Raw genomic sequence first — 26,156 nt, forward strand, 5'->3', positions numbered from 1 at the left:
GCAGCTGTAGCTTTGTCTTCACTGTGTGTTATCTGTGTTCCCAATTGCAAGGGAAACTCCATCAAGTGTTGGCAAGGTGAGGTACAGCAAACACTCACTACTTGGGGTAGTTGTTACACAGCGAGTATCTATTAGAATTTGCTAAGCCAATGAATAAAGTTCTGGTCACCTGCACAAGCTCACACAGTTTGTAAGTCTAGACTTTACTTGAGGACAGCAATGTTATAGATTTTCCCTGGAGTGCTATTATGTAAAATTCATGCCCCCATCATCCTAAGAGTTATTGCAACACCAAACTTCATAAGCTGGTGGCCATATTCACAAGTGACCATTGCTGTTTATCACGACATTCCATTCTTATCCTGGAAATTAGCTTGGGTCAGTTTACTTAAAATGTTATTTTCCTATACATGTTGCTAGCTGGGTGGTAAACTGCTGATCCTTCTTTGTTTTCTTTCTTTCTTTCCTTCTTTACTTCCTCCCTCCCTCCGTCCTCCCTCCCTCTTCTCTCTCTCTCTCTCTCTCTCTCTCTCTCTCTCTCTCTCTCTTTCTCTCCCTCCCTCCCTCCAGTGTCTCACTATGTATTCCTGCTTGGCCTAGAACTCATTATGTAGACAATATTAATCCCAAATTCACAGATATCAGCCTGTTTCTGTCTACAGAGGGCTGGGATTAAAGGTATGTTACTACCACTGATTTATTTTTAATACACTGTATAAGCCACTGGTTAAATCATAACGAGAGAGAGCAAACTGTAAAAGATATTGGTTTGTATCTCAGCTGCCCAGCAGTGTACCACTATATATTTGAACCAAATTTCTCAAATGCAGTTGTTACCACATGAGCAGCAATGTCTTCCGAGAACTGATAGGAAACTCTGGAAATGTGAAGACAGTAGTGGAGAATGTATATAAAGGAGAGTTCTCGATGTTTATCCTAGTGGTAGAGTGCTTGCCTAGAATCCATGGGGCCCTAGGTTCTTTCTACATCATGTACGCACACACGCACGCACACACACACACACACACACACACACACACAGAGAGAGAGAGAGAGAGAGAGAGAGAGAGAGAGATGAACATCTGCATTTTTTTCTTACCTAGCCATCTGCAGGTGCTTCTTTCGAAGAATGACAAGGGTCACTAACAGCAGTCCAATTAAGAGTGTGCTGAGGATGGCCAGCACTGAGATCACCACCACGTTAGGGTTCATCTCTGTAACTAGAGAGAAAAGCCACATGTTGCTGTAGGTCACAGGACACAGAGACTGACAGAGCCATTCACAGACTTCCATCTCTCCTTAGGAAGGTTGAGTTTATAATGAAGATGACAATGTCAACAGCCGTGCTTGTCTACGGCAGCCAGTGCCTTGCCTTCTGGTAGAGCACTGGAGGCTGGCAGATGGTCCTTAGGTGTGAGGAGGAACCGAGTCTGTTTCCTAGGCCTCCAGCATGCGGGATGCTCTTAGAGAGAAAAGCTGCAAGTGTGAACAGTATCCATGCTGTGGCTTGCAACTATTTGAAAATTAAAAATCATTACCATGCATTACCATTGCTTAACATTCTCAAAAGCTTCGAAGGTGACAGGTTCGTATTTTATGCCCATGACTTTAGAGTCGGGAAGCACCACTGTATAGTTTTCTCTCCGCTAACAATGCATAGGAGCAAGGCATTAGCGAGCTACCATCTGCGGTGGCATTTTACATGCTACCAGAAGCAGGCATCCTGACAATCTGTAGCCATATGCTCCGAGGTTTCCCATCTGCACAGACGCCGAGATTAAATCTATTAATAAGTTGGAGAGTCCTTAGGAGTGGGGTTGCTCTCATGTGCTTTCTCTGATGAATGGCCTGCTCATCACAGGACGCCAGAGGCAAGGGAGCAGGTTCCACGTCTTTATAGACATCATCATGGTGAGCCAGGGGAGCTACATGTCCTCCATTGCAGGTCAGAAAGCAACAGAACTGATGGGCATGGTGGTACATCCTGTATCCAAGGACTTGGGAGGCTGAGGAAAGAGGGTTAGAGATTTGCGGGAAGTTTGGACGATTTGGTGAGTTTGAGGTCAGCCTGCCTTAGATGATAACCATTTCAAATACCCACAGAACCAGTCCTCAATGCCTTGAGTGCTTGCTATATGCCACCTCTGCTCGGGTTCGTGGCAGAGTGCTGAGAAGAGAGAAGAGCAGGCTAGTCAGCTCTATTTGAGAAGCAACTTTATTTAGTTCCCTTCTTCCTTTTCACTTGTAAGTAAACTGGACAAGAATTTCAACTGTTGCTCTAGGTTGCTAGGGAAAGGATAGGAATTAATAGACACTGAAGTATTTTTTTTAAAAAAAATGTCACAGAGCCAGGCATGGTGGCATACGACTGTAATTCCAACTTTTGAAGGAAGGGACGAGGCAGGAGGATTCCTATGAGTTCCAGGCCACACAGGACTTTTATAGTGAGAGCATGTATCAACTCTGTTCTTCAAAAACAAATCAAAACCAAAACAACACACAAATAAAAACCTCAAAATTCTGGGAGAAAAAGTGTTGTGAGATGTGAGGAGAAACACTTTAAAACTGCCCATGCCTGCTTTCTTCTCTTCTTCTAACACATTAAATGTTAATAGCAAAGACTTCAAAACAAAGCAAAGGCCCATGTTACCCATCCCTGTCCTCAGTAGCTAAATGCATGGCTAGTGTGACGGACACAAAAGCAAATCCATTAAAGGGACAGTGTGCTCTTGTGCACAGCTGTCTTCATAGGGTCTTCACAGATGGTCTGTAGCTCCTTCCATTAACAGTGTACATAATACAATGCAGGAAAAGAAGGAGGAGGCCAGCATTGGTCCAGATCTTGCATTAATTACTAATTTTCCCATTAGTATGGCTGAAGTAGCAGCAGCTTTGCTTTGACTGTAAGCAGGAATTGTAACTACTCTTTAACCAGGGTCAGCCAAGGACCAGTGCGGAAGAGAGTCAGCTGCTCAGAAGTATGTGTACCACTTGTGGATTCCAAGGATGGTGGCCTTGGTGATTCCACCAGCCTTTTTACAGAATACACTAGGGCTTTCCGTATTTTCTCTTCTAACCTAGGTTATTCAAGATAACCTAGAATGGAGCCGGAAAGATGGTTCCACAGTTAAAAGCACTGATTGCTTTTGCAGAGAACATGGATTTGGTTCTCAGCACCCACTTGACGGCGCACAACCCCACCTCTATCTCAGGTTCCAGAGGATCTTATATCCTCTTCAGACCTCTACAGGAGCCAGGCATGGACTTGGTGCACAGAAATCCATGCAGGGAAAACAATCATATTCATTAACACAAGATAGAAAGAACTTAAATAACCAAAATCTAAAATTCATATACTGTTATGCTATATTTACATATTTAAAAAGATTTCAAGACCATCTACATCGTTTTCTAAGTCATCTGTTCTTTGGGATTAGAGTCAAGGGTTCCCTGAACCCATATCTTGTTTTTAGTAGAAGACCGGTTCCATCAAAAAGCAGACGATGTATATTTACGAGGAAACATTAAAGGAAATAGAAAAACTTTCAAAGACCAGATTGCCTCAATCTGCACTATTACCCATTGTGGAGACGGCTATGAACGTGGGCACGCTGGGACTGTTGTGGCTGAAGCTGGTGACGCTGCAGTTGTAGGCAGTGGCTGGAAGGAGGCTGGAGATGGTCACGACGTGAGAGGACACAGCTATGGGTTCCTGGGGATACAGAAGATAAAATTCATTTCGTGACATCCTCATTCACTTTGTCTTTAAAACTATTTTTCATATGAAGGAGGTTGTATGTAGAGTAGAAGCAACTAAAAGATGGAAAAGGTTAATAGTGAAAAATCTTTTCTTCTTTCTCTATTCTCTTCCATGCCGCTCTGTCCCGTGGAAGCAGCCAACATTACTGGGTGTTTTCCTCCTTGTACACCTTTGATGGAGGTATGGACGGAGAGGTCATGTTGACAGTTGTGAATGACTTGCACACTACTCTGTTTAGCTTTACCTGAATCATCAATATCTTCTTGCTAGCAGGGACTGTTCTTTTGTTTCACGGCCAATCAGACCCAAATAATCATACAGACGCTAAATTAATTACAACACTGGTCAATGGCTCAAGCATATTCCTGGCTGACTCTTATATCTTAAATTTACCCATTTCTATTAATCTGTGTATCATCACGAGGCTGTGACCTACTGAATAGGTTCCCGTGGGGGTCTTTCTCCTTTGGCAGCTACATGGTGTCTCTCTAACTCTACCGCCTACTCTCTCTCTCTCTCTCTCTCTCTCTCTCTCTCTCTGTTTCTTTTCAGAGTTCCTGCATGGCTTTACTCTGCTAAACCACTGGCCCATGCAGCTTTATTCATCAACCAATTAAAGCAACACATATACAGAAGGACATCCCATATCATGTTTTGGCATTCTTACTATAAGTTTGTATTAAGCTGTTTAATCCTTTTTTAAATTAAAAAAAATAAAAAACTATGTGTGTGAATGTTTGTCTGTCTGTATATATGGGTACCACAGGCATTCATGCCTGCACAGACCAGAAGAGGGTACCGTATTACCCGGACCTGGAGTTGCTGACAGGTGTGAGAGATCATGTAGGTGCTGGGAAGCAAACCTCAGTTCCCTGCAAGAGCAGCAAGTATTCTCAATCCCAAAACCAACTCTCCAGCCCTTTGTGTTACTCTTTTCTAAGAAATGCACACAGGTCCATTTGAAGTTCATACTTGACCTCACCAGCCTCCTACTGACAAAAGTTCAAGTGGTTTGTTGCTTTCTTTGTATACTATTGAAAACAATGCTAAGGAAACAACATCTTGCATACACACACACACACACACACACACACACACACACACACATATAGTATTTATGTGTGTGTGATGGTTAATATTGATCACCAACTTGACAGAACCTGCAATCACCTATGAGATGAGGGATTGTTTAGATTACATCATCTCTGCACATGTCCCTGAGAGGTTATTGTGGTTAGGCTAATTGACCTAAGAAGATCCACACCAAAGGAGGGTGGCACCAGTCTCTGAGCCCGGATCCTGGACTGCATTTAGAGGAGACAGCTATCCGAACAAAGACACCACGATTCTCTGCTTCCGGATTGCTGACGCAATGTGACCATCTGCCTCCAGCTTCTGCTGACAGGACTTTCCCACGGCGAAGGACTGTGCCCTGAAACTGTGAGTTAGAAGAGATGCCTTCTCCTGCAAGTGGCTTTTGCTGGGGTATTTTTGCCACTGCTACAGGAAAAGCTAAAATGCTGCATATGGCATACGTGCACGTCCACACACCACACGCTGCAGGGAAAGGCAATACACATATGTAATCATACAGTCCCAGCAGTTGATGTTTGGTCACAAACCATGCCTTCGTAATACCGAAAACTCCTGACAATCAACCCCTCACAGGCCAGCTTACCTGCTCACGACTGTTGTGTGGAGAGCACTGTTTTCCTGCATTCCTTCTAATGTGGCATATTTGTCTGCAGGCTTTTCCAATGAAAATTGTCTAGTAGTTTTATTTTGCAATTCTTATCATGAAGGAAGTTATTAATTTTTCATATGTTGAAGGTTCCTTTGTTCTTGGTTTCCTACGTGTTTGCTTAGGAGTGTGGCTAATTATCTTTTATTTATTTATTTTTTTACTGGTAGCGGTTCTCTGTATATTAAGAGCCCAACCTGTTTGCCCACATCCTTTTTTGTCACAGCCACCCAAAGCATGGTGACAGAAGGTGCTCAGAAGCAAAATTATCTCATTTTTAAGAAGAATAAATCGCTAACTTGGTGGGTCCATGGCGAGGCAGTGACATACATACTGTACCATGTAAACAATGAGTCAGCATGCTCCCCCCCCAAAAAAAAAGAATATACCCAAACCCTCCAGGCTAACAAGACAGTAGTCAATAACACTGCTTTCCTCTCCCACTCATCACCTTGTCCAGAAAAGAATTACAGCAAGGAGAGAAAGACTTTCTGGTAGGACTAAACTCCTGCTGGTAGTTGACCAGCCATTGTGTTTCTAACGGAAGACATCACTACAGCTACAGAGAGGAAAATGCATCCATGGCAGGAGACTTATTTTCCAAAAAGGTTCTTAGCTCAGAGACAGGACTCAGCACAGATCAAAAGAGATAAATGTATAGATGCACCTATCAAAGGGGCGGAGGAATCAAAGCACACCGTCTCCGCAATCAGTGGAAAAGGTTTGCTTGCCCAGCCATCCTCCTTTCCTTTCTTCTCATGCACAAGGTCTTCACTTATGGAAAGGGCATCAATTATTCATGCTAGAAGAATTACTTGACCCCTGCAGTGCGTGACTCCCTTGCTACCCTGCCCTTTTCCTCCCCCACCTCTGGCTGCAAAGTATTTCTTTTCTTTTCTCCCCTCCCACCTCCCTTCTCTTTTCTTTTTGTGAGTTAGTAACTCTCAGAGCTGAGTGTCCACTTCTCCTGCCCTTCATCATGACCTGGAGAACCATAAAGTAGTTTATCACTTCTGCTCTATATGACCCCAAAGCTTTAACAATAAGCATGTCTCGGTGTTTTGTCTTTTAAATTATTTCGGCAATATGACTCTTTGCTGGGGAACTTATATTTTACTTATTTCTCTATTTGCACAATACTTGAAATTGATGTCTTTTATTTGTAGTGTCTTTTGAAGTTTAAAATAAACAAAAAATAAATCAATTTACAAGTAATTAAAAGAAAAAAATTGAAGGCAAGTGTTGTTTTTACTATTTGTGTTCTCTAGAATATCTTTCAAAAACTGGCAACTAGTTCCTAACTGTTAAAATATAATTTCAATGTCATGGTCCTCATGGATATAGTCCATAAATACTGTTAAAAACATTAAAAAATTAAAAACAGAATGAAGAAAGGGTATTGAAAACTATAAGCAGGAAAACTCAAGTCATCTATAAAAGCAGCCTAATTTGTTTAATATCTGATAACTTCACAGTTGAAGTAAAAGTCAGAAGTGACTGGAAGAATAGACTCCAAGTTCTGAAAGACCACAATTGTCACCCAAGAGTATTATACCAAGCAAAATTGTATATTAAAAGCAAAAATAAAAATGCTTCGTTATAACAGCTTAAAAAAAAATAAAGCCCAAAGGAACAAGCAGACAGTTTTCGCTTCTTGTACTTTCATGAAGCAGAATGTCTTTAGTTTGCTTCATTAGCCTTAACCCAAAGAAACCCAGAAGGAAAGTCGAGGCAATCAGTACCTGGAGTTTGGCATCATGGCTGGAGCCGAGTTGTTGACAGAGGACTTCAAAGAAATCAGCAACACCCTCTTCCACCCACAGAAGGGTCACCGACGTCTGTGTTTTGTTCACTGCGAAGAGTGATTTCGGAGGGGCTGGTTCTGAGGAAAGAGCAAAATTTTTAAAAAACAGAATTACATATATATATATATATATATATATATATATATATATATATATATTCCTCATTTAGTAGTGAATGGGTCCAGAGAGCTCACAGGTAGGGAGAGAAAAGCCTGTGTTCTACTGCCTTTGAATACTACACCCGTCCGCAAAGCCTGCCATCCACAGCCAAAGGCAGAGTGTTCTCTGTTCCTCCCCACTTGTCTTTCCAACTTCTTCTTTTGGACACTTCTGTTTTCTTCTTCAGCTTTATAACCAGAGGCTATTAATAGTTTCTGTGTCATCCATCCTGGAGCTAGCATTGTCCTGACAACACACAGCTTCTTGGATGAGACACAGAAACAAACAAAGATGAAGAAGAAGACAGGAAAGATGGGGAGGGGGCTCCCGCTCCTAATTAGCTGACGACTGGGAATTGGCCTTCCCAAGTCTTCCTTTCTTTGGATGTTTCTCTTGGGAAAAAAGATCGGATTCTTGAAACTTTAGTGAAAATTAAGAGAGAGAAAACGGAAAAGATAACATGATTTTTTTCTTTTGTAAAAGGATGACGGAAGGGAACCAGATGCTTAATAACATAGACTTTTTTTCTTGATCAATAAATTAATACACTAGTCAAGGGCCCCACACTGTGCTATCTGGGCCACTTTCTGTTCCTTTCTACTAACTGAGCCACAGGGTTTGGTTGATGAGGTCCTCTGTTCTGGTAAGTTTTCTACACTTCTACTTTCCACTTCTAGATTTCTTCTTCTCTACTCCTATCACTGTATTATGGATGCTGTGTGGTGATGCTGTGTTGTGTATATGCTGAGTTGTGGGTGCTGTGTGGTGGATGCTGTATTGTTGGTGCTGTAGGTGGATGCAGTGTGGTGATGATGTGTAGTGATGCTGTAGGTGGATGCTGTGTGCTGATGCTGTAGGTGGATGCTGTGTGGTGATGATGTGTAGTGATGCTGTAGGTGGATGCTGTGTGCTGATGCTGTAGGTGGATGCTGTGTGCTGATGCTGTAGGTGGATGCTGTGTGGTGATGCTGTGTGGTGATGCTGTAGGTGGATGCTGTGTGGTGGATGCTGTGTGGTGATGCTGTAGGTGGATGCCATGTGATGATGCTGTAGGTGGATGCCGTGTGGTGATGCTGTGTGTGGTGATGCCGTGTGCTGATGCTGTGTGGTGGATGCCGTGCGATGATGCTGTAGGTGGATGCTGTGTGGTGATGCTGTGGGTGGATGCCGTGTGATGATGCTGTAGGTGAATGCTGTGTGGTGATGCTGTGTGTGGTGATGCCGTGTGCTGATGCTGTGTGGTGGATGCCGTGCGATGATGCTGTAGGTGGATGCTGTGTGGTGATGCTGTGGGTGGATGCCGTGTGATGATGCTGTAGGTGAATGCTGTGTGGTGATGCTGTGTGTGGTGATGCCTTGTACTGATGCTGTGTGTGGTGATGCCGTGTGGTGGATGCCGTGCGATGATGTTGTGGTCTATCTTTCTAGACCCTCCAGTAGTATATACACTGCTGAGTTGCACTTCTGGTCTGAAGCTAGGTCCTTGCTATCTGGTGGCAGTTCCCCTCGACATCGCTTGCCTGGACAGACAATATCATTCCCCTCTAGGCTGAGCTGTCTATGTGCTGTCCTGTCTGCACCTCCCTTTTAGACAGCCAGATCTCTGCTGCATCCTCCTACTGTTGTTACTTTTATTTCTTCCCACTTTCTGCCTCAATTCCTGAATCTGACCCCAGTCCTGGATTTTCTCGGAGCTTGAATGTCCAGAAAACTGTTGACCCCTCCAGATCTTTCTGGTCACATTTGGGCTTCCTTTGTAGAGCTGGTAAAGAAACAAGTATTTAAAACTAGAAATTCTTGCAAGTGGCCTGAATGTGGGTCATTTACCAGTGAGAAAGTGACAACTTTGGGTGATCGAGAGAAGAGTCAGCTTTGGACAGTGAAAACCACAGTATGTCGGGGTCTCCTTTTCATTGGCAAGCATTATCCGCTCCTCCAGGCAGGATTCTGTCTTACTTCTCTTCTGAAGAAAAGGGACAGATGAAGCCTCAAGTGTCAGAGGTCAACATCTCTACTCAAATCCGTCACTGCTGACAGGACTTTGAGATACACTTAAGACCTCCAGTGATTTGCATAGCTTGAAATCAGGCCGTTGGGAGCAAGTGCGCATGGTTGGGGCAGTACTGGATAAAGCTAGGCTTCACTTCTTTCCTAAAAATACATGCTACAAAGCCGCCCATGACAGCATGCACCAGTGATCCTAGATGTTGTGGTGTAGGAGCAGAAAGACCTGGAGTTCGAGGCCAGCCTCAGTTATGCAGTGAATTTGAGGCCAGTCTAGGTTATATGAAAACGTGTCTTAAAAACCAACCTAACAGAAACGAGACAGATAAAGGGAAGTAGCTAAGTTTGGTAAATTGTTGACACTCAAGCTCCAGAACCTGGGTTCAGATGCCCAGCATCTACACACAAGCCAGGCATGGTGGCTTGAGACTTCAGCATTGAGACAAATACAGGCAGATTCCTGGAACTCTCTGGAATCAGCAGGCTCTTGGGTGAATTATGAGACCTTGTCTCAAAAAGAAATATAGAGAGTGACTGGAAAGTGTTAGTTGGCTTCTGACCTCTGTACACCCTCTCAACACATGCTCATACACACATGTGTGCACATCCATATGAATGATGTGGGAGGTTTTACTATGTGTTGCTTTTATTGGTTAATGAATAAAGAGAACTGCTTTGAGCCTATGGAAAGGGCAGAACAGAACTAGGCAGGAAAAGTTAGGCTGTATGCTGGGAGAAGGAGGGCGGAGTCAGAGAGAAGCCATTGAACTGCTGGAGACAGACGTTGGGAACTTTAGCTGGTAAGCCACAGTCACATGGCGATACACAGATTAATAAACACAGGTTACATTAAGATGTAAGAGTTAGCCAATAAGAAGCTAGAGCTAATAGGCCAAGCCATGATTTAATTAATACAGTTTCTGTGTGATTATCTCTGGTCTAAGCTAGCCAAGCAGCCAGGATCTAACTAGTGACCTCCCTCCAAAATATGAATATGCACATAACACAACACAACACTACACACAATGCTATCAAGCACCTTGTACAGAACTTGGACAGGATGGAAGACAGCAATGCTAAGTACCATTTAATTTATACTGATCATGAGAAGCTCAAGCTGCTGCCTCTGAACTCATAGCTGGCACCTTGGGATCCTCCAGCAAATCCCTTCTTCCACTTGGAGGTTACAAAGGAAATAATTAGGTGTAAAACTTAGTCTTGAAGCAGAACCTAATGTCTTGAACGTCTCAAATTCATTTTTTCTACTAACCTATATTCTTTCTTTCTTTTTTATGGGGTATGGGGCACATAGGAGCAAGAAGGGGACTATTCCATTTGGGAAATCACTATGTGCCTAGACTGCCCTTATACTCATGACAAACCTTCTGCTTCAGCTTCTCAAATGCGGGGATTACAGGCATGTGACAGGACATCCCAGTTACTGCTTATTTTAATGTCAGTCATTGATGTAACTGTCCACTGAATGGTATTTATGAAGTGTCATTATATCCAAAAGTGCAGATGGGCTCCCCACTGTCTACATTTTTTTCCTTTAAATGTGATGGGTTTTACACACCCGTGGCATTGGTAGTAATAGGATCTAGTAGTAGTGCTATAAAAAAGCATCTCTCTGACTGATGGGGGAAAAATCTATTTTCAATCTTAAGCCTCAGTGTGAAGTGTTTTCTAGAATTACTTTATGTCCAAAATTCAAATTGAGAGTCTGTTCCATGTGTGTTATAATTAAGTTTTCTACAGTAGAATAGGTCCTATAAATTATTCTCAACTTTGCAAAGTATCTCCCACATAAGCAGTGGAGGCTAAGTAGAGGCATCATGATGCTCAAGTTAATGGCAGCAAAATCTGCCAAAGAAAACACTCTTGAAAGCAGGGGGAGCAAAACTGGAGTAAGGAGAGAAATTGCTAAGGATGACCTATGGTATGTATGCCATAAAAACTGGAAGAGGGAAGTTTGGTTTAAGCAACAGGAGTCTGTCAGATTTGGGACTTTCTAGACTCTTCTTATTGACCTAGGAAGACTCTTCCAGATTTCAACCAGTAATTTGAGTATTTAAAAAACAATATGGAGATATCTATCTATCTGTCTGTCTGTCTGTCTATCTAACTATCTATCATCTGTCTATCACACTTGGGCAAACACTTAGCATCTGAAAATGTTTTAAATTATTAATTGGAGACTGAAGAGATGTATTAGTGGTTAAGAGCTAGTCACTCTTCGAGAGAACTCAGCTTCAATTCCCAGCACCCTCGTTGAGGTTAACAACCGCCTGTAACTCCAGTCCCAAGGGATCTGGCATCCTCTTCTGGCCTCTGGGGGCACCAGGTACTGTGTGGTACAAACATGCACGCAGACAAAGCACCCATAAAAAATCTTATTAACAATGTGTGTGAGGAAGTAATCATTAAATTCCTGACATGCCAAATAAGTTTTAAAAAAATAACTCTTGTCCATAATCAAACGAAGTCTTTAAAGATTTCTCAATCACATCAAAGTTTTCATGACTGAGATTAAGAATGGCAAATTGATGTCCTAAAATCCAGTTTCCAAAAAGGGAAGCGAAAGCCACAGAGTGGGTATTAGAGGGTCCTCCCATGTTGGTTGTATGGCTGCCAAAAGAAGGAAGGTTTTAGAAAAAAAATTCCCTAATCCAGTCAAATGTGAAAAGCAGATGCACACCAGGTCCGGGCCCCTGTCTCCAGCTCCTGGCTGGGTGCTGTGTGAAGACCATCACGTCTCTTGGCTCCAGCTTGACCACACGCCGCTGTGTGCAGAGTATTCTGGCAGTCAAGCTGGGGGATTTCTCATCCCTGGTGTCTTGCACGTGTGTGTGGCCTGGGAAAGCAGAACTTCACAAGGGTGGTTTACAAGGGTGGAGCTGGGTTTTTCTCTCCCTTCATTGGCTGCTCCATTCTACCCTCTCTTTCTAGAATCTTCTCTCTGTTCAGTCTCCGTGTGCTGGAATGTAGGCCACACCCAGGGCTCCTCACTTCTGTCTCTAATCAGTACCAGTGCCCTAACTCATCCAGACATCCCAGAGCAGAGGTTCCTTGTGATCTCTGAACATGGATCGATTATCTCTTTGCTGGACACATGTGCATTGATTTTCTATAGTTTTCAACTCTCTCTCTCTCAAGTTTAAAGCTCTTAACACAGACCTCCCAATTTACCCTTTCACGGCCCCTGCTTTTCTCTGGGTCTCACTGAGTTGCACAACCAGAAAGCAGAGTTACTTAAGAGCCAAGTTGAGGCGTCATTCTTGCTTTTTCTCTTTCTCACTTCCTACATCTGTCCCAAAAGAAAGTTCTGGAGTCCCAGTCTCCAAAAATAACTCCTGACTCCTGTCCATTTCTCTCCATTACAGTTATCTTAACTGAAGTCGCCCTCATTTCTCCTGGAATTTAACTAAACCACAGTGATCTTGCCCATATTAAGACAACTAACCTCTTTAAGTAAGTTGTTAACTCAACTCTCTTTTTGTTCTGATGTGTGCATGTGTGTGTGTGTGTGTAAGAGGAGAGAGAAAGAGAGAGCATGTGTGTGAGCACGCATGCATGTGTATAAATGAAGCCAGTGTGTGTTGGGAGTTTTCCATCTCTCTCTGCCTATTCTTCTGAGGCAGAAGCTCTTTCTTGATCCCAGGGCTTTCTTCTTCTAAACTAAGTTGAAGCCACCAAACCCCTATGACCTACATGTCTCCACCTCCCTTGGTGCTAGTGTGGGGGCCAAAGTTATGTTTTCAGTTTTAATTACTGTTCCTAAGAGATCCACAAAGCAAAAATGCCTCTAGCCTGTAAGCCCCTTGCCCAAAGACAGATACTTACGGAGGTGCTGGAGGCTGCTGATTAGGTGAGATAACAAACCACGTGTTTTCACTTCCTTAGACAAGCTTGTTTGGCCCAACTACACTGGATATGCTTAACGTAGGTGTGAGGTACAACTACAGGAATTAATCAAGTTATATGCTTGCCCCTGATTGAACTTGGTGGGAAACCCATAGACTTATGGGTTTGCCTTTCTAAGCCTCTGCAAATGTGATTCGCTGTTATTTTCTGGGAACCCCAGAATAGATCTGCCTAGAGCCCACCATCCTGGCCAGTATTTAATTAAAGCTTGCTTCAAAGTTGACTCAAAACTGTGGTAGAGGTCTCATTCTTTCACGGTGGGGTTAACACAAGGATTACTGGTGGCCTTGTTTTGTGGTTGTGGGAGCTGTACTGTGGTCCTCACAATTGCGGAACAAGCCCTCTTAACCACTGGGCTGCCTCTCCAGTCCTTCCACCCTACTTTGTCCCTCTAGTCACCAGAGTTGTTATTTTAAATATGAGTTCTCTTAACAACTTCCCATTGTTCTCAAACTAAAACCCACCCCCACACCTTGAAAGCCCTCTGCAGCTTCTCCCTCCATCTGTCATGCTTCCCAACCATGTTGTGGTTTTTGTCACTTAGACCTCAGCTCCCACAGCTTCTTCACCCCAGCGTCACTCCAGCACACAGAACCAGGCTTTAATGGTTTCTGAAATATTTGTTAGGGTTCCCTCCTCCCCTACAGCATAAACTGATGGACAGAAACAAAAGCAGCCCCTTGAGGTTCATGCCTCCGTGTCTCAGGTCTAAGCAAAGTTTAGAGCTTCCATCTCCGCCTCTTCCATAAGGCTTGAAAACGGATTCAGATAATGTATGAATGCATACAAATGGATTCACACAAGTGTATCCTTTCCGAGCTGGCCCATCTTTCAAGTGCATTCATGAATCTATGGGGAAATGAAAATTGCTAACGAAATGATTGTCCTGACACAGCACAAACAGCACAAATCATTGTTGAGGTAAAACTTTTGTGGGTATTGTCGATGTGACAATCAGAAAGGGTTGTAAATTTTTGCAAAAAAAAAAAGGAAAAAAGAAAACAACAACAACAAAAAACAAACAAACAAACCCCAACTTTATATCCGCTCATATGTCCTCTTGGTGAACCTCTATTATATTGGACACATTGGCACTTTATTTCCACTTAAGTAGACTCTACCCAATACTGTGTCGGACAGAGGCCTCAGTCACAGAGAAGTGAACTACAGGCTCGTCCAACTGATTTTGCTCTTAAGTTTAACAGTAATCTTCTGATTTGAACAATCTCTGGAAACATCTGTATGCCAAACTTGTATTTTCTACAAAGTAGAATCATACAATGTCTGCAAAGGCAAAGACGGATGCAACCAAGAAACTCAAAATGGCTTGAACAAAAGCGTCACAAAACAACCCCTCCCAATGCCTTCAGTTCAGTCCTGAAACGTTCTTCCATTTTCCCGAAACTTACAGCTTGCTTTTGCTAAATAGTAACTAGAATATTATATAACTCTGAGGCCACAGTTCACTTCCATTTGGCAATGTCTACTGAACAACAAAGAATTGTGCTGGGGAAACAAAAAACCCGAAGGACTTTACAAAGCACACCGTCATGGTTACCCAAAGTCAGACATCTTCAAAAGAAACAGGTTGGATTATTTAGCTACCTGCCAATAGCGACAGGTCTGTGTATATGACTCGTCTTGCTTTCAGACAAGAGCAAGATGGATGTAGCACTCCACCTGATACCCATGCACAGATAAGGAAGTTTTCACCTTTGAAGGTTTTGATGCTGTGGAAATGATCTCTCTGGAATTCCACTTTTCATCTTTAAATACACAGAGGAACTTTCTCACCATGTTTAGATAATTCTATCAGGGAAATATGGAGGCTCAAAGCCACACGATGGGGGTTGGAGAGATGGTTCAGAGGTTGAGACCACTTGTTACTCTTCCAAAGGACACAAGTTCAATTCCTAACACCCCGTTGGGGCCTCACAATTACCTGTAACACCAGTACCAGGGGATCTGACACCCTCTTGGCCTCTTCAGGCACGGCATGCATGTGACAGACATATATGCAGTTGAAACACCCATATATACATAAAGTTAATAATTAAAAAGTCAACAATACATCCGATAAATAAGAAGCCATGCTGTTTAAACTGTCCCTTCCCTGAGTAAGTTTAATGATGCCAGTCCATACCCCCAACCAGAGATACTCTGTAAAACGGGAATGAGGCAAGCAATAAACCCATTGAAAATTCTCCTGTGGTATGGCCGCCTCTGAACTTTCATTTTAAGGACAACTGGAAAACCCAATGACATAGAGGAAACAGGACCCAAGAAACACCGACAGTTCCACAAGACAACCCCTGGGTTTGGGGAAAGTGAGGCACTGGAGCCGTGGGCACAACTCTCATATATGTCATTACACTTAGCTGCAAGTTGGTTTTGAGCAAAAATTTCAGCCCGTGAACAATATTAGAGAGCATAGATGGAATCATAGGAAAGTGGTTTGTTTTCTTGTGGAACAGATCATGCGTGCTGGAAAGTGCTGTCTTCTTCATTCCTACCACACATGTGCAGTTGCTGGAAAGAGTGGCTTGTCTGTCCTATCTGAAATGGACACTACCTGGATTCTCAATAGGAGCAGTACTGCCCCCTTGAGGGCATTCTGAAATTTGCAAAAATCACTTCCATAGCCACAGCAAAAGGAGTTAAATGATCAAATTGTATTGGGTCACAAAGATCTTCTTTAAATTTTCATAATTATATTTACTTACTCACTGTGTGTGTGTGTACACTGTATGTCACAATACTTGTGTAGAAGTCAGAGGACAACTTTGGGGAACTGGTTTTTTCTATCATGTTGGTCCCAAGGATACAATTCAGGTCATTGCGCCTGGCCACAGGTGCTTTTACCCACTGAACCATCTGGTCAATCGCCTTGTGACTTTCTAATATGATCCCAGAATAAACCCATCATGAATAAAAATTGTTTATGCTTTTCTATTTCATGATATTAAACATCTGTAAGGAATTAAGCAAATTAATTTTTAAAAAGTTGTCATAAATAATGATTTTCGCATCAAATTAAGGTACAACTTTAAAATTATTCATCACTTCTCTTTTGCTTGCAGCATCTGTGTCTCAGCAAGGATCTGACTTTCGCCATGCAGATGAGACTCAGAGACCTCCTCAGACGTGGAGGTGAAGAGGAATGACTTCATTGGGAACGCTAAAGAAAATGCTGCTTTGTTGGAGATTCTCTTTTCTTTAAAACATTTTTTTTTTACATTTCTTTCTTTGTTGGGGAGTGGGGAAACATGATGCCACAGCACACATGCAGAGGTCTGAGGACAGCTTGCAGGGGTCAGTTCTCTCCTTTCTCTACCTGGATTCCAGGGATTAGACTCTGTGTCAGATCGGCAGTGAGCACTAATCTGCTGAGCTGGCTCCCCAGCCCATTGTTTCTGATTTCCTAGCATTTCTAACAGTACCTTCCTGACGACAATTCAAATCCAGGGTGTTTGTGCTTCTAGTGAGGTAGGCCTGTCTGAGCCCCTTCTAGTGAGCTGGGCCTGTGTGAACCTCTTCTAGTGAGCTGGGCCTGTGTGAACCTCTTCTAGTGAGCTGGGCCTGTGTGAGCCCCTTCTAGTGAGCTGGGCCTGTGTGAGCCCCTTCTAGTGAGCTACACGTGTGTGAGCCTCTTTACCCATAGCTACTGATATGAGCATAAGCAATAATAGAAATGTTCTGAAATTCCCATGAACACCTTCGAGCACAAGCAAAAAGTTAGCGTGAGTCTGAAACAGAGATGGCAGCAAGTCTACCATACAACTCTCTGCCAGCTCACCCTCCATCACCCATGACCAATGAGAGAGTGACATTTCCCAAACTCCCTTTCACTATCAAAAATGAAATGTGGTCTTAATACATGGAAGAATTTTCAATGACTTATTGTTATGATTGCATGTACTTACTGAAGGCAGTGTTAGGCAAATTGTAAAGTGCCTTCAGTATGTAAAGATCACCTTGGGCTTATGGCATACCCACATCATTAGCTTCCTGTGCTCTCTACCTTGGTCTGCTATCTCTCCAGTTAAGGCAGTTTTCCTGGGTGTCTCCCTACACGCTAACACTTCTACATGCTAACACTTCTAGTTTTTGTCACTCACTGTAACTTCAGCTTTATCCTGGACCATTCTCGTGTTCACACTTGCTCAGTTATTTATGAGGAATTAATTAATCTTAACGTTGATTTCTTTCCTTATTTTTAAAGGATTTTTTATTGTATTTGTGTGTGTGTATGTGTGTGTGTGTGTGTGTGCGCGCGCGCGCTCGCGCGTGCATGCATGTGTGTGTGCAGGTGTCCACAGTAGCCAGAAGGGGCGATGGAAGCTGTTTGTGAACTGTCTGGTATGGGGTGCTGAGATCTAAGTCCTCGCAGAGAGCACTTAACCCCTGAGCCGTTTCTCCAGACCCCCTTTCCTACCTTTAAATTCTTTGTCTGGACTTCGACTGATCTCTTCATTTTTTTAAAGCCCAAACTCAGTCATGTTTGCTATGCATGGACATCATGCAGTCCCATCAGAGGAAAGAGCTGTGTCTGAACACACCTGCAGGGAGCCTATATTAGGTAACAAATCGATGGAATCTTCTCCTGGCTAACGAGAGTGAGTCTGTCTTTCCCTGAGTTCCAAATGTTATACATTATTTTCCTCTTAGGTTTATTTTATTGAAATTATGAAATGATGCTAACTTTAATAAAGTCAAGGTATTTTATTCAACCTAAATTACTAAGGGATACTATTTTTATGACAGGGAAAACTGTTGGAGCAGGTGAAGACGCTGAACTAGTTAACCAACAAGGTCTTCCATTTCTAAAGTCCTAAGGCTATTTGGTTCCTCTAACGCTGCTAAGAAGAACAAAGGTCCATGTCACAGCTACTCCCCCCAACACAGCATCTCCATCCCTGACCCACAATGCTGCTCCCCCAACACAGCAACTCTACCCCGACCCACAGTGCTGCTCCCCCAACACAGCATCTCCACCTCTCACCAGTGCACTCTTCCTACCTAGCTTGACAAGGCGGAGCATGGAGGTGTTGCTCCCTCTCTCAGTGCAGGCTGTGACGGAGAGGTTGTAGATGTCTCCTGGAGGCAGGCTCAGAATGGCAGTCATGACACTGCGTGTTACCTGTGAGACCATCAAGATTTATAACTTCAGTGTGGAATGAACAAGCCAGTCCCTCACCCTACACAGTGAGTCCACAGCTACTAACTCCAGGGCTCTATCAAACATGCCCTACCCAATGAGTTTACACTGCAACCTACAATTAACTTTATTATTGTTTGATTGGATCATATGACTGCAAGCTGTCTTAAAGTGTACAATACATATCAACTCGAACAACTCTGTAATGTGTTCCCTCATTTGAAACGGTCATTGTTCTGGTGCCACATAGTCACTACAGCTTTTAGAAAAGGTAGTTACTGTATGGTTCCTGAGAAACCTAGTAATGTCTGTACACTCAAGGCTTCCTGCCTGTAGACTCTATTTCCTGTCTTCTACAAAACTGGAGGGGATTGCGTGGCTGAATTCTGACCAATGGGATGCAAAGGGAAGCCACACAGGCAACTCAGTGTTTAGGTGGTGAAGCCTTCTCTGTGTAAATAAGTACTCCACATAACAGTGGGTGGAGCAACAGAAGAAAGGCTAGGGAATCCCTCATTTTCTATTTTATTTAATCCACTTTTTTCTTTGTTTTTGGCTGCAATAGTTTATCTGTACCCTAACAAATTACATGATCAATAAGCTTAGTAAATCAGGAGAGAAGAAATCAATACCCCAAAGGCACTCAGATATTTAGGTATTGGGGATAAATGATGAAAATGTTAACATATGTTGGGGGTGGTTTGTTTGCAAATACTTAGCATTCTGAAGAAAAAGCTTCAATTATAGCTTTGTTTATTGGTTTTTGAGACAGAGTCTCACATAGCCTAGGGTGACCTTGAGCTTGCTATGTAGTTGAAGATGACCTTAAACCCTTCTCATGTCCCCCACCTCCTCGGTAACCACTACACTCAGCTCTGAGGTCACAACTTTAATTATAAGTGAGATCAGTGGCAACAATGATTTCAGCTCCCCGTCAAAGATGAAAAGGTAAACTTAAGGTGGTCAACCACTCATGCAACCGTGTAGATGCTGGATGTCAGAACTCAAAGAAACATACACTCTTTTTAATTTTCTTCTTCCCTTCTGCCACCACCATCCAGTGCAGCATCCTAGAATGGGACAGGTCAGTGTGGTCATCCCCATAGGTCCAACTGATGTACAGCAGGCTGTTGAAGTACTCCACAGAAGTGATGTCTGGAGCCACGGGGGCTGCAAGGAAGGAAAGAGGTCCAGCTCAGAACAAGAGGCTAAGGACTGAGGTACTTCTTTGCAAAGCCTGAGATCCCAAATGAAACTGACTTAGAAAATTCAACTTCACATCACATGACTATATCTCAGAAACAAAAATGGAGGTCAGTGGTACATTGCTATATGGGACCAACTTTACACATCTCGGATACAAGACAGCTGGACCCATCCCAGCTGGAGACATCAAGGGCTCCTGTCTAAATTACAGTTTCATGATGCCTGAAATGTTTGAATGTTTGGGCATATTGGGTACATCCCTCAGTAATAAAAGACATTGTGAAGGTAATTATCACAACAGGATTGGAAGATGTGGGGCCTGTAATATTAAATCTGTCCCTGTGGTGCATTAAAGTTTCTTGGGAGACTAAAGAACAACAGGGGAGATGGGAAGAAACAGAAGACACCCATGACGGAAAGACAGACAACTGTTACTTCCCTAGCATAACATGGTGACTTCACTGACAGAATCAACCCCTGTGCTGTTGTAGAATACTAGTTGAAGATGTGTTACATTTGTTTATGTTGTGGAACATTTGTTTAATGACGCCAAGATGCTTTGCATTCTTTCAAGTTGCATTTGTTTAACTCTGTGAAGCTGTGTTACTTTGCCTATCTGAAACACCTGATTGGGTTAATAAAGAACTGAATGACCAACAGCTAGGCAGGAGAGAGAAATGGGTGTGGCTGCTAGACAGAGAGAATAAATAGAAGAAAGAAGAGGGAGGAGTAAGAAAAGGAGGAGAGGAGGATGCCAGGGGCCAGCCACCCAGGCACACAGTAAGCCACAAAGTAAGTAAGAAAGAAAGGTATGTACAATAGAGAAAGATAAAGCCCAGAGGCAAAAGGTAGATGTGAGAATTTAAGAAAAGCTGGCTAAAATCAAGCCAAGCTAAGGTCAGGCATTCATAAGTAAGAATAGTCTCCGTGTGTTTATTTGAGAGCTGGGTGGGCTCCCCCTGGGTGGGTTCTCCCCTCCCCCAGGGCCAAGAGCAAAAAAAAAAAAATCAACTACACCATGCTTTTCAGAAAGTGGACTCTCAGTAAATGCAGATATAAGCAGTAAAGAAAGAATAGATTTTTAAAATCATGCCCCAAAGCTTTCATCTAGCATTTAGGTTATTTCTTTAATTCATATTCTAACACTTTAAAATTAAAATTTAATTTAATTTAAAATGTAATTTTTGCCGATGAGGAAAGTTTATTTAAACTTCATATCATATAAGCTCTGAGAGCATATTTTAATTATCTTTTAAAGTATCCTAAAATTCTAAAGATCTTAAAGAATAAATATGCAATTAAATTAAAATTGCACATGCAAATTGGCTGGAAAGCAAGCACTTCACCTCAAGTCATGGCATAAGATCAGTCAAAATCTTTAAAGTAAAATTTCCAGAAATCATACGAATTAGGTCCTTTAATCGGAAACTATTAGGTGACATGGATTCTCAGTAGACAATTTCAAAACCTATTAGTTACTGAAGGACTTAGAGCATGTGTGTAATTTACAACACAAGCATAATACCTTACACAGAACACATGTTTATATGCATGCCTGCACCAACCACTTATCTGTTTTCTGTGACGTGTGAGCAGTCCCTTCCTGTGTGTCTAACACAATCCCTAATGATCAGCGATGCTCTCCCCTTCCCGTGTGTCTACTAACACAATCCCTAAGTGCCAGCGATGCTCTCCCCTTCCTCTGTGTCTAACAACACAGTCCCTAAGTGCCAGCGATGCTCTCCCCTTCCTCTGTGTCTAACAACACAATCCCTAAGTGGCAGTGATGCTCTCCCCTTCCCCTGTGTCTAACAACACAATCCCTAAGTGCCAGCTATGCTCTGCCCTTCCCGTGTGTCTAACACAATCCCTAATGATCAGAGATACTCTCACAGCAAGGATCCTGAATATTCATTCAAAGGCTGGAGGGGTGATGAAAACCTTAGGGGTGGGGCATAGTGAGAGGAAGGAGGTGACAGGGGATTTGACCTGGAAGCATATGCTTTGTGCCATGATGGGGAAACTACCAACCAATCCCGTCTAGTTAGGGTGTGGCTACCTGTAGTCCAGGTAGCAAAACTGGTAGGACACAGGCCCACTCTCTCTCTGCGTGGTGCCCAGCGGACCAATTGGATTTCAAACCTCCCACTCTTGTAGCATGAGTTTCCCCTTTTCAACTATTAAAAAAATAACTGTAATTCTTGAGCTGGTCTGGTTATTTATCGTACTGACCTCATTCGTCAACACTTGGTAGCCAATGTGGGACCACTACAGTTCCGCGCCCAGCGCTGTTTGTGTGCACCACGACCTCTGACATAGACCACCCCCTCCGCCCACTGCTTGTGCACCCCGGGGGTCCCTGCACCCCCTCGGCTTACCTCAGCTCTGCACCTCGTGCCCAGCCCCCCCGCCCCCCCCCCCCCCCCCCGCTCCTGGTAGCCACCGCAAGTGCTGGACCCCGAGCACTTCCAGCAGCTAAACACATTCACAGAGCACATGGTCTGTGATTTTAACTTCTTGATCTGAGTATATTTTTCAGTATTTCGTTTACATTCAGCCATTTGAAACCAAGCATGTGGATTCAGGTGCACCCCGCTACCTACTGGCAGGCAACACTTATTGCACCTACTCCAGCTGATTGAACCACAGGTGAGATTTAATATTTTGAATTTAAAAAGGGCAATATGTCAGACAATCTAACCATCCAAGGTTTCCACAGACTTTTCACTTACACCATGTGTGAGGTCTCACAAGACACATATGACATCCCTCCTACACTGCTATTCCTAGGGTTTGGTTTTGTCCTATGTATTTTTTTCCTTAAAAGTATGGTTTGACAATAAAAAATGATGCAGTCTTTACAGACTGAATCCAGGCTTCGTAGAAAAGAAGTTGGAAACCTAAAGAAGGACACGACCATTTTAACTAACAATTTTCAGTCAACTCAGGTACTTTTAAACATGATACAGACTAGTACCAAAAAATTAATAAAGGTTCGGTTTGAAGAGGAGGAACCTTGTGGAATGGAGAAATGACAGCTCATCCACAATGATGATAATCATACAGGTGGTTAAAAAAACATATAGAATGGGTCAGGGTTCTGCTCTATCTTCACAGGAAAACACTGATCTTCAAAAAATTCAAGGGACTCTGGATGGTTGAATACTGACAGATAGAAACAATTTACAACCCAACAAGGATCAGCAAGAAAATCGCATAGGTTATGTAAGTAAAAATATTCAAAACATACTTTTAGATATACAGGAATGTCCTTATATTGTCCTTATATTTATAAATATATAGAGCTGGGTTTTGGGATTGGACTCTGGCTCTGTCCCTCTCTAATTCCAAGCCTGTTGTTAAGAGAAAACCCAGAGTTTCTGTCTCATATCGAGAGCCATGATATGGGACAGAAGGATAAAATAATTGACAAAATTTCTTTGCCTTCCCTCATATCTGTTTTTGTCTTTATCATACCTTTCACTGAATATATATCTCTGTATATGTCTATATAGGTCATGCTTAAGTTTTCCACCATGAACAATAAATTTCCCTACAGTAATCTTTAAAGTTTTCAGGAAGATGATGGGACCCACAACAACAACTCCACCTGGTTAATATGACGTCATGATGCTGATAGTGCTACTACAAGACCTGTTTTGGGTACCAGATGCACAAGATGGTTCCAACTTGGTTAGCTGAAATGGTACACATCTTTTATGACATTCTGGCCAGACCTCCACACAATACTCAGAGACTATTTACAATTTTATCAGACCAAATATTAATCTTGAAATTTAACCATCATTTACTTTAACAGGATCCCCTAGAAAGAATGTCACCCCCATGACAGCTGGAAGTAATTTTAGAGGACAACGTCCCGTCTCCCAGCCAAGTTTGCCCTCAGCTTAGGGGCATCATTTAGGGGTTGATTATGATTGGTATACGGTTGAGGGATGGGGAGGAATTTTATAGGCTCAGGGATCTTTTTTGAAAAAAAAAGAGGAATAATTGGATGATGGAAGTATTTGTGAGTTATTGTTTTTAGACAATTATATTGGTATTGATTCTTGTATATTGATAAAAAGTTAAATTATATCAAATAATGTATGCATGTATGCTTCTACCTCTGTTTAAAACATTATTTATGTATTGATATATATATATATATTTACTATATTGCACTGTACATTACTACCTCTGATCAAGATACATTTAAAGGTCATTGTCTTCATTTATTGTACAGTTGTTTATTGTCTTAGTCTTTAAGTTAGATAGGTATTGAGAATTATAGATCAATAGTCATCTATGTCTTTCATATTTATAATTAGCTTAATCAGGTTCTTTAGCTACATAGAGATTATATTCAGTATAGATAGTATAATCTTCAACCTCTTCAAAGAGCTGTAGAAAATGGCCTTTAATCTAACCTAGAGTTCTGTGGTAGTAAGATACAATCACTCCTGGCAACACTAATCTATTCCTGAGAGAATGTTGAGCACCAAAGACACTCTACCTGGAGCCTTTCTTCTTGGCAGAACTGGCCTTTGGGCAAAGAAATGCCCATACTTCAACCACTAACAGAGATACAGAGTATCCATAAATGGATAAAACAGGACTGTCATATCCTGCCAAGACAGGGTAAGATAGTTTTAAAAAGTTTTTTGCCTTTGAAAATGGTATGTCAGTTATGCTAGGCCTTAGCCAAAGGTGGTTGCTTTAACATTGCAAATGAGACTTTGGGTGATTGCCCAGATAGTCAGTTGTCTCTGTCATTTGGTGCACATTTTGGAAGTTTCTCGATTGCACTTCCTGTTTACTCAAGTAATATTGTTTCCCTTTTCAGATCTTTGATGGAGTTGAAGATTAGATAATTGTAGTTACCTTCCTCATGATTTAGCCAAGCTTAATTTCAATACAATAGTTAGACGCCTTAAAATAAAATGTTTAGTAAAACTTTTGTTATGTGTTCCTTGCTTAATATTGTTTATTGTTTGCAATTTTATATTTGGTATTTGTTCCTATTGTAAATAGTTGTATTGGGTTTGGATCGATGTTGTTTAGACAAAAGGGGAAGATGATGGGGAAACTATCACCCAATCACATCTAGTTAGGGTGTGGCTACCTGTAGCCCAGGTAGCAAAACCGGTAGGACACAGACACACTCTCTCTCTGTGCAGTGCCCACCGGACTGATTGGATTTCGGACCTCCCACTCTTGTAGCGTGAGTTTCCCCTTTTCAACTATTAAAAAAATAACTGTTATTTTTGAGCTTGTCTGGTCATTTATTGTACCGATCTAATACGTCAACAGTGCCAGGTCTCTTCCTCTTGCGCTGTCTGCTTTTCTTTTTTCATGCCTTAAGGCAAGTGGCTTTACTTCTCCAGATTGCATCATGTCACGGTGTTCTGCCTCACTGTATACTAAAACTTCAGAAACCATGAGTTATAAGAAATTTTCCTTCTTATAAGTTGGCTGTCTTGGGATAGTCTGCCATAGTAATGTAAGATAAAAATGCCCACATCATATTCCATAATGATCTAATGCAGAGATATGCCTATGACTTCTTGATAGTCTCTTAACATATCCCACTACACTTCATCATCTATACATATCTATACATTGCTTGTTCAAAGGCATTTCCCTTACATTCTGATTTTGGTGAGGTCAAGAAATACTCCAAATTGTAAACCTAGAAGTTTGTGCCTGCTCCTCCTCACAGGGCTGGGCCTTCAGATTTGATACTTGTTGCTTTAAAAGGCCACAAGATGTCACTAGTTGTTTATTAATCACTGTTTGATATATTTACATAATTACCATGAATTTGGCTTTCAGACAAGTTGCCTAACCCGGATAGTAGATTGAGGTTCGAATAAGTCCTGTTCAGTTTAAATACTCTGTTTTTATTTCTTTTGGTGAGGGGAATATAGAACTGAACCTCTAAACTCAGAGCTTCCGGCAACCTGGCAGCCGCTCTAATACTGACCTACACACCCATCCTCCTGCAATGTTTATTTTGAGACAAAGCCTCACTAGGTGACTCAGGCTGGCTTTGAATTCACCCTGTAACCCAGGCTGGCCTTGAACTTGTGATCCTTCTGTCTCAGTCTCCCAAGTAGTTGGGATTAATGACCTGTGCTTCTAGGCCCAGCTTGCTAGTTTCCCTTTACACCATACAATTGATAGTTTGGATTAAAGATCAAAACATAGGAAAGCAATGCATGAGAATCTCATTAAAAAAAATAAGATTCTTGTCTGAAATGGTAAATAAGTCAGGCAAAGAATCAAAGGGCTAGAATTTCAACTAGTTTAATATATAAATACACACACATATGTATATGTGTGTGTACACATGTGTGTATGTATAATTTACAATTTGTAGATTTGTGGTGTTCGTAT

At 42.2% G+C, this 26,156-nt stretch overlaps 1 protein-coding gene across 2 annotated transcripts in view; it reads right to left on the reverse strand.

Moving 5' to 3' along the window:
• Positions 1-26,156, reverse strand: part of Ptpro (protein tyrosine phosphatase receptor type O) — a 207,464-nt gene that overhangs the window by 43,351 nt on the left and 137,957 nt on the right. For both annotated transcript variants that reach the window (XM_048432467.3, XM_048432466.3), the window contains exons 11-15: positions 19,570-19,721; positions 18,413-18,533; positions 7,244-7,383; positions 3,580-3,712; positions 1,100-1,220 (exon numbers count right to left, since the gene is read on the reverse strand). In XM_048432467.3, the coding sequence (XP_048288424.3) occupies positions 1,100-1,220; positions 3,580-3,712; positions 7,244-7,383; positions 18,413-18,533; positions 19,570-19,721 (667 nt within the window). The remainder of the gene's footprint in view (positions 1-1,099; positions 1,221-3,579; positions 3,713-7,243; positions 7,384-18,412; positions 18,534-19,569; positions 19,722-26,156) is intronic.

Source organism: Myodes glareolus, chromosome 3 (assembly GCF_982192425.1).
Source record: "Myodes glareolus chromosome 3, mMyoGla1.1, whole genome shotgun sequence".
In the NCBI taxonomy this organism is placed as follows: domain Eukaryota; kingdom Metazoa; phylum Chordata; class Mammalia; order Rodentia; family Cricetidae; genus Myodes; species Myodes glareolus.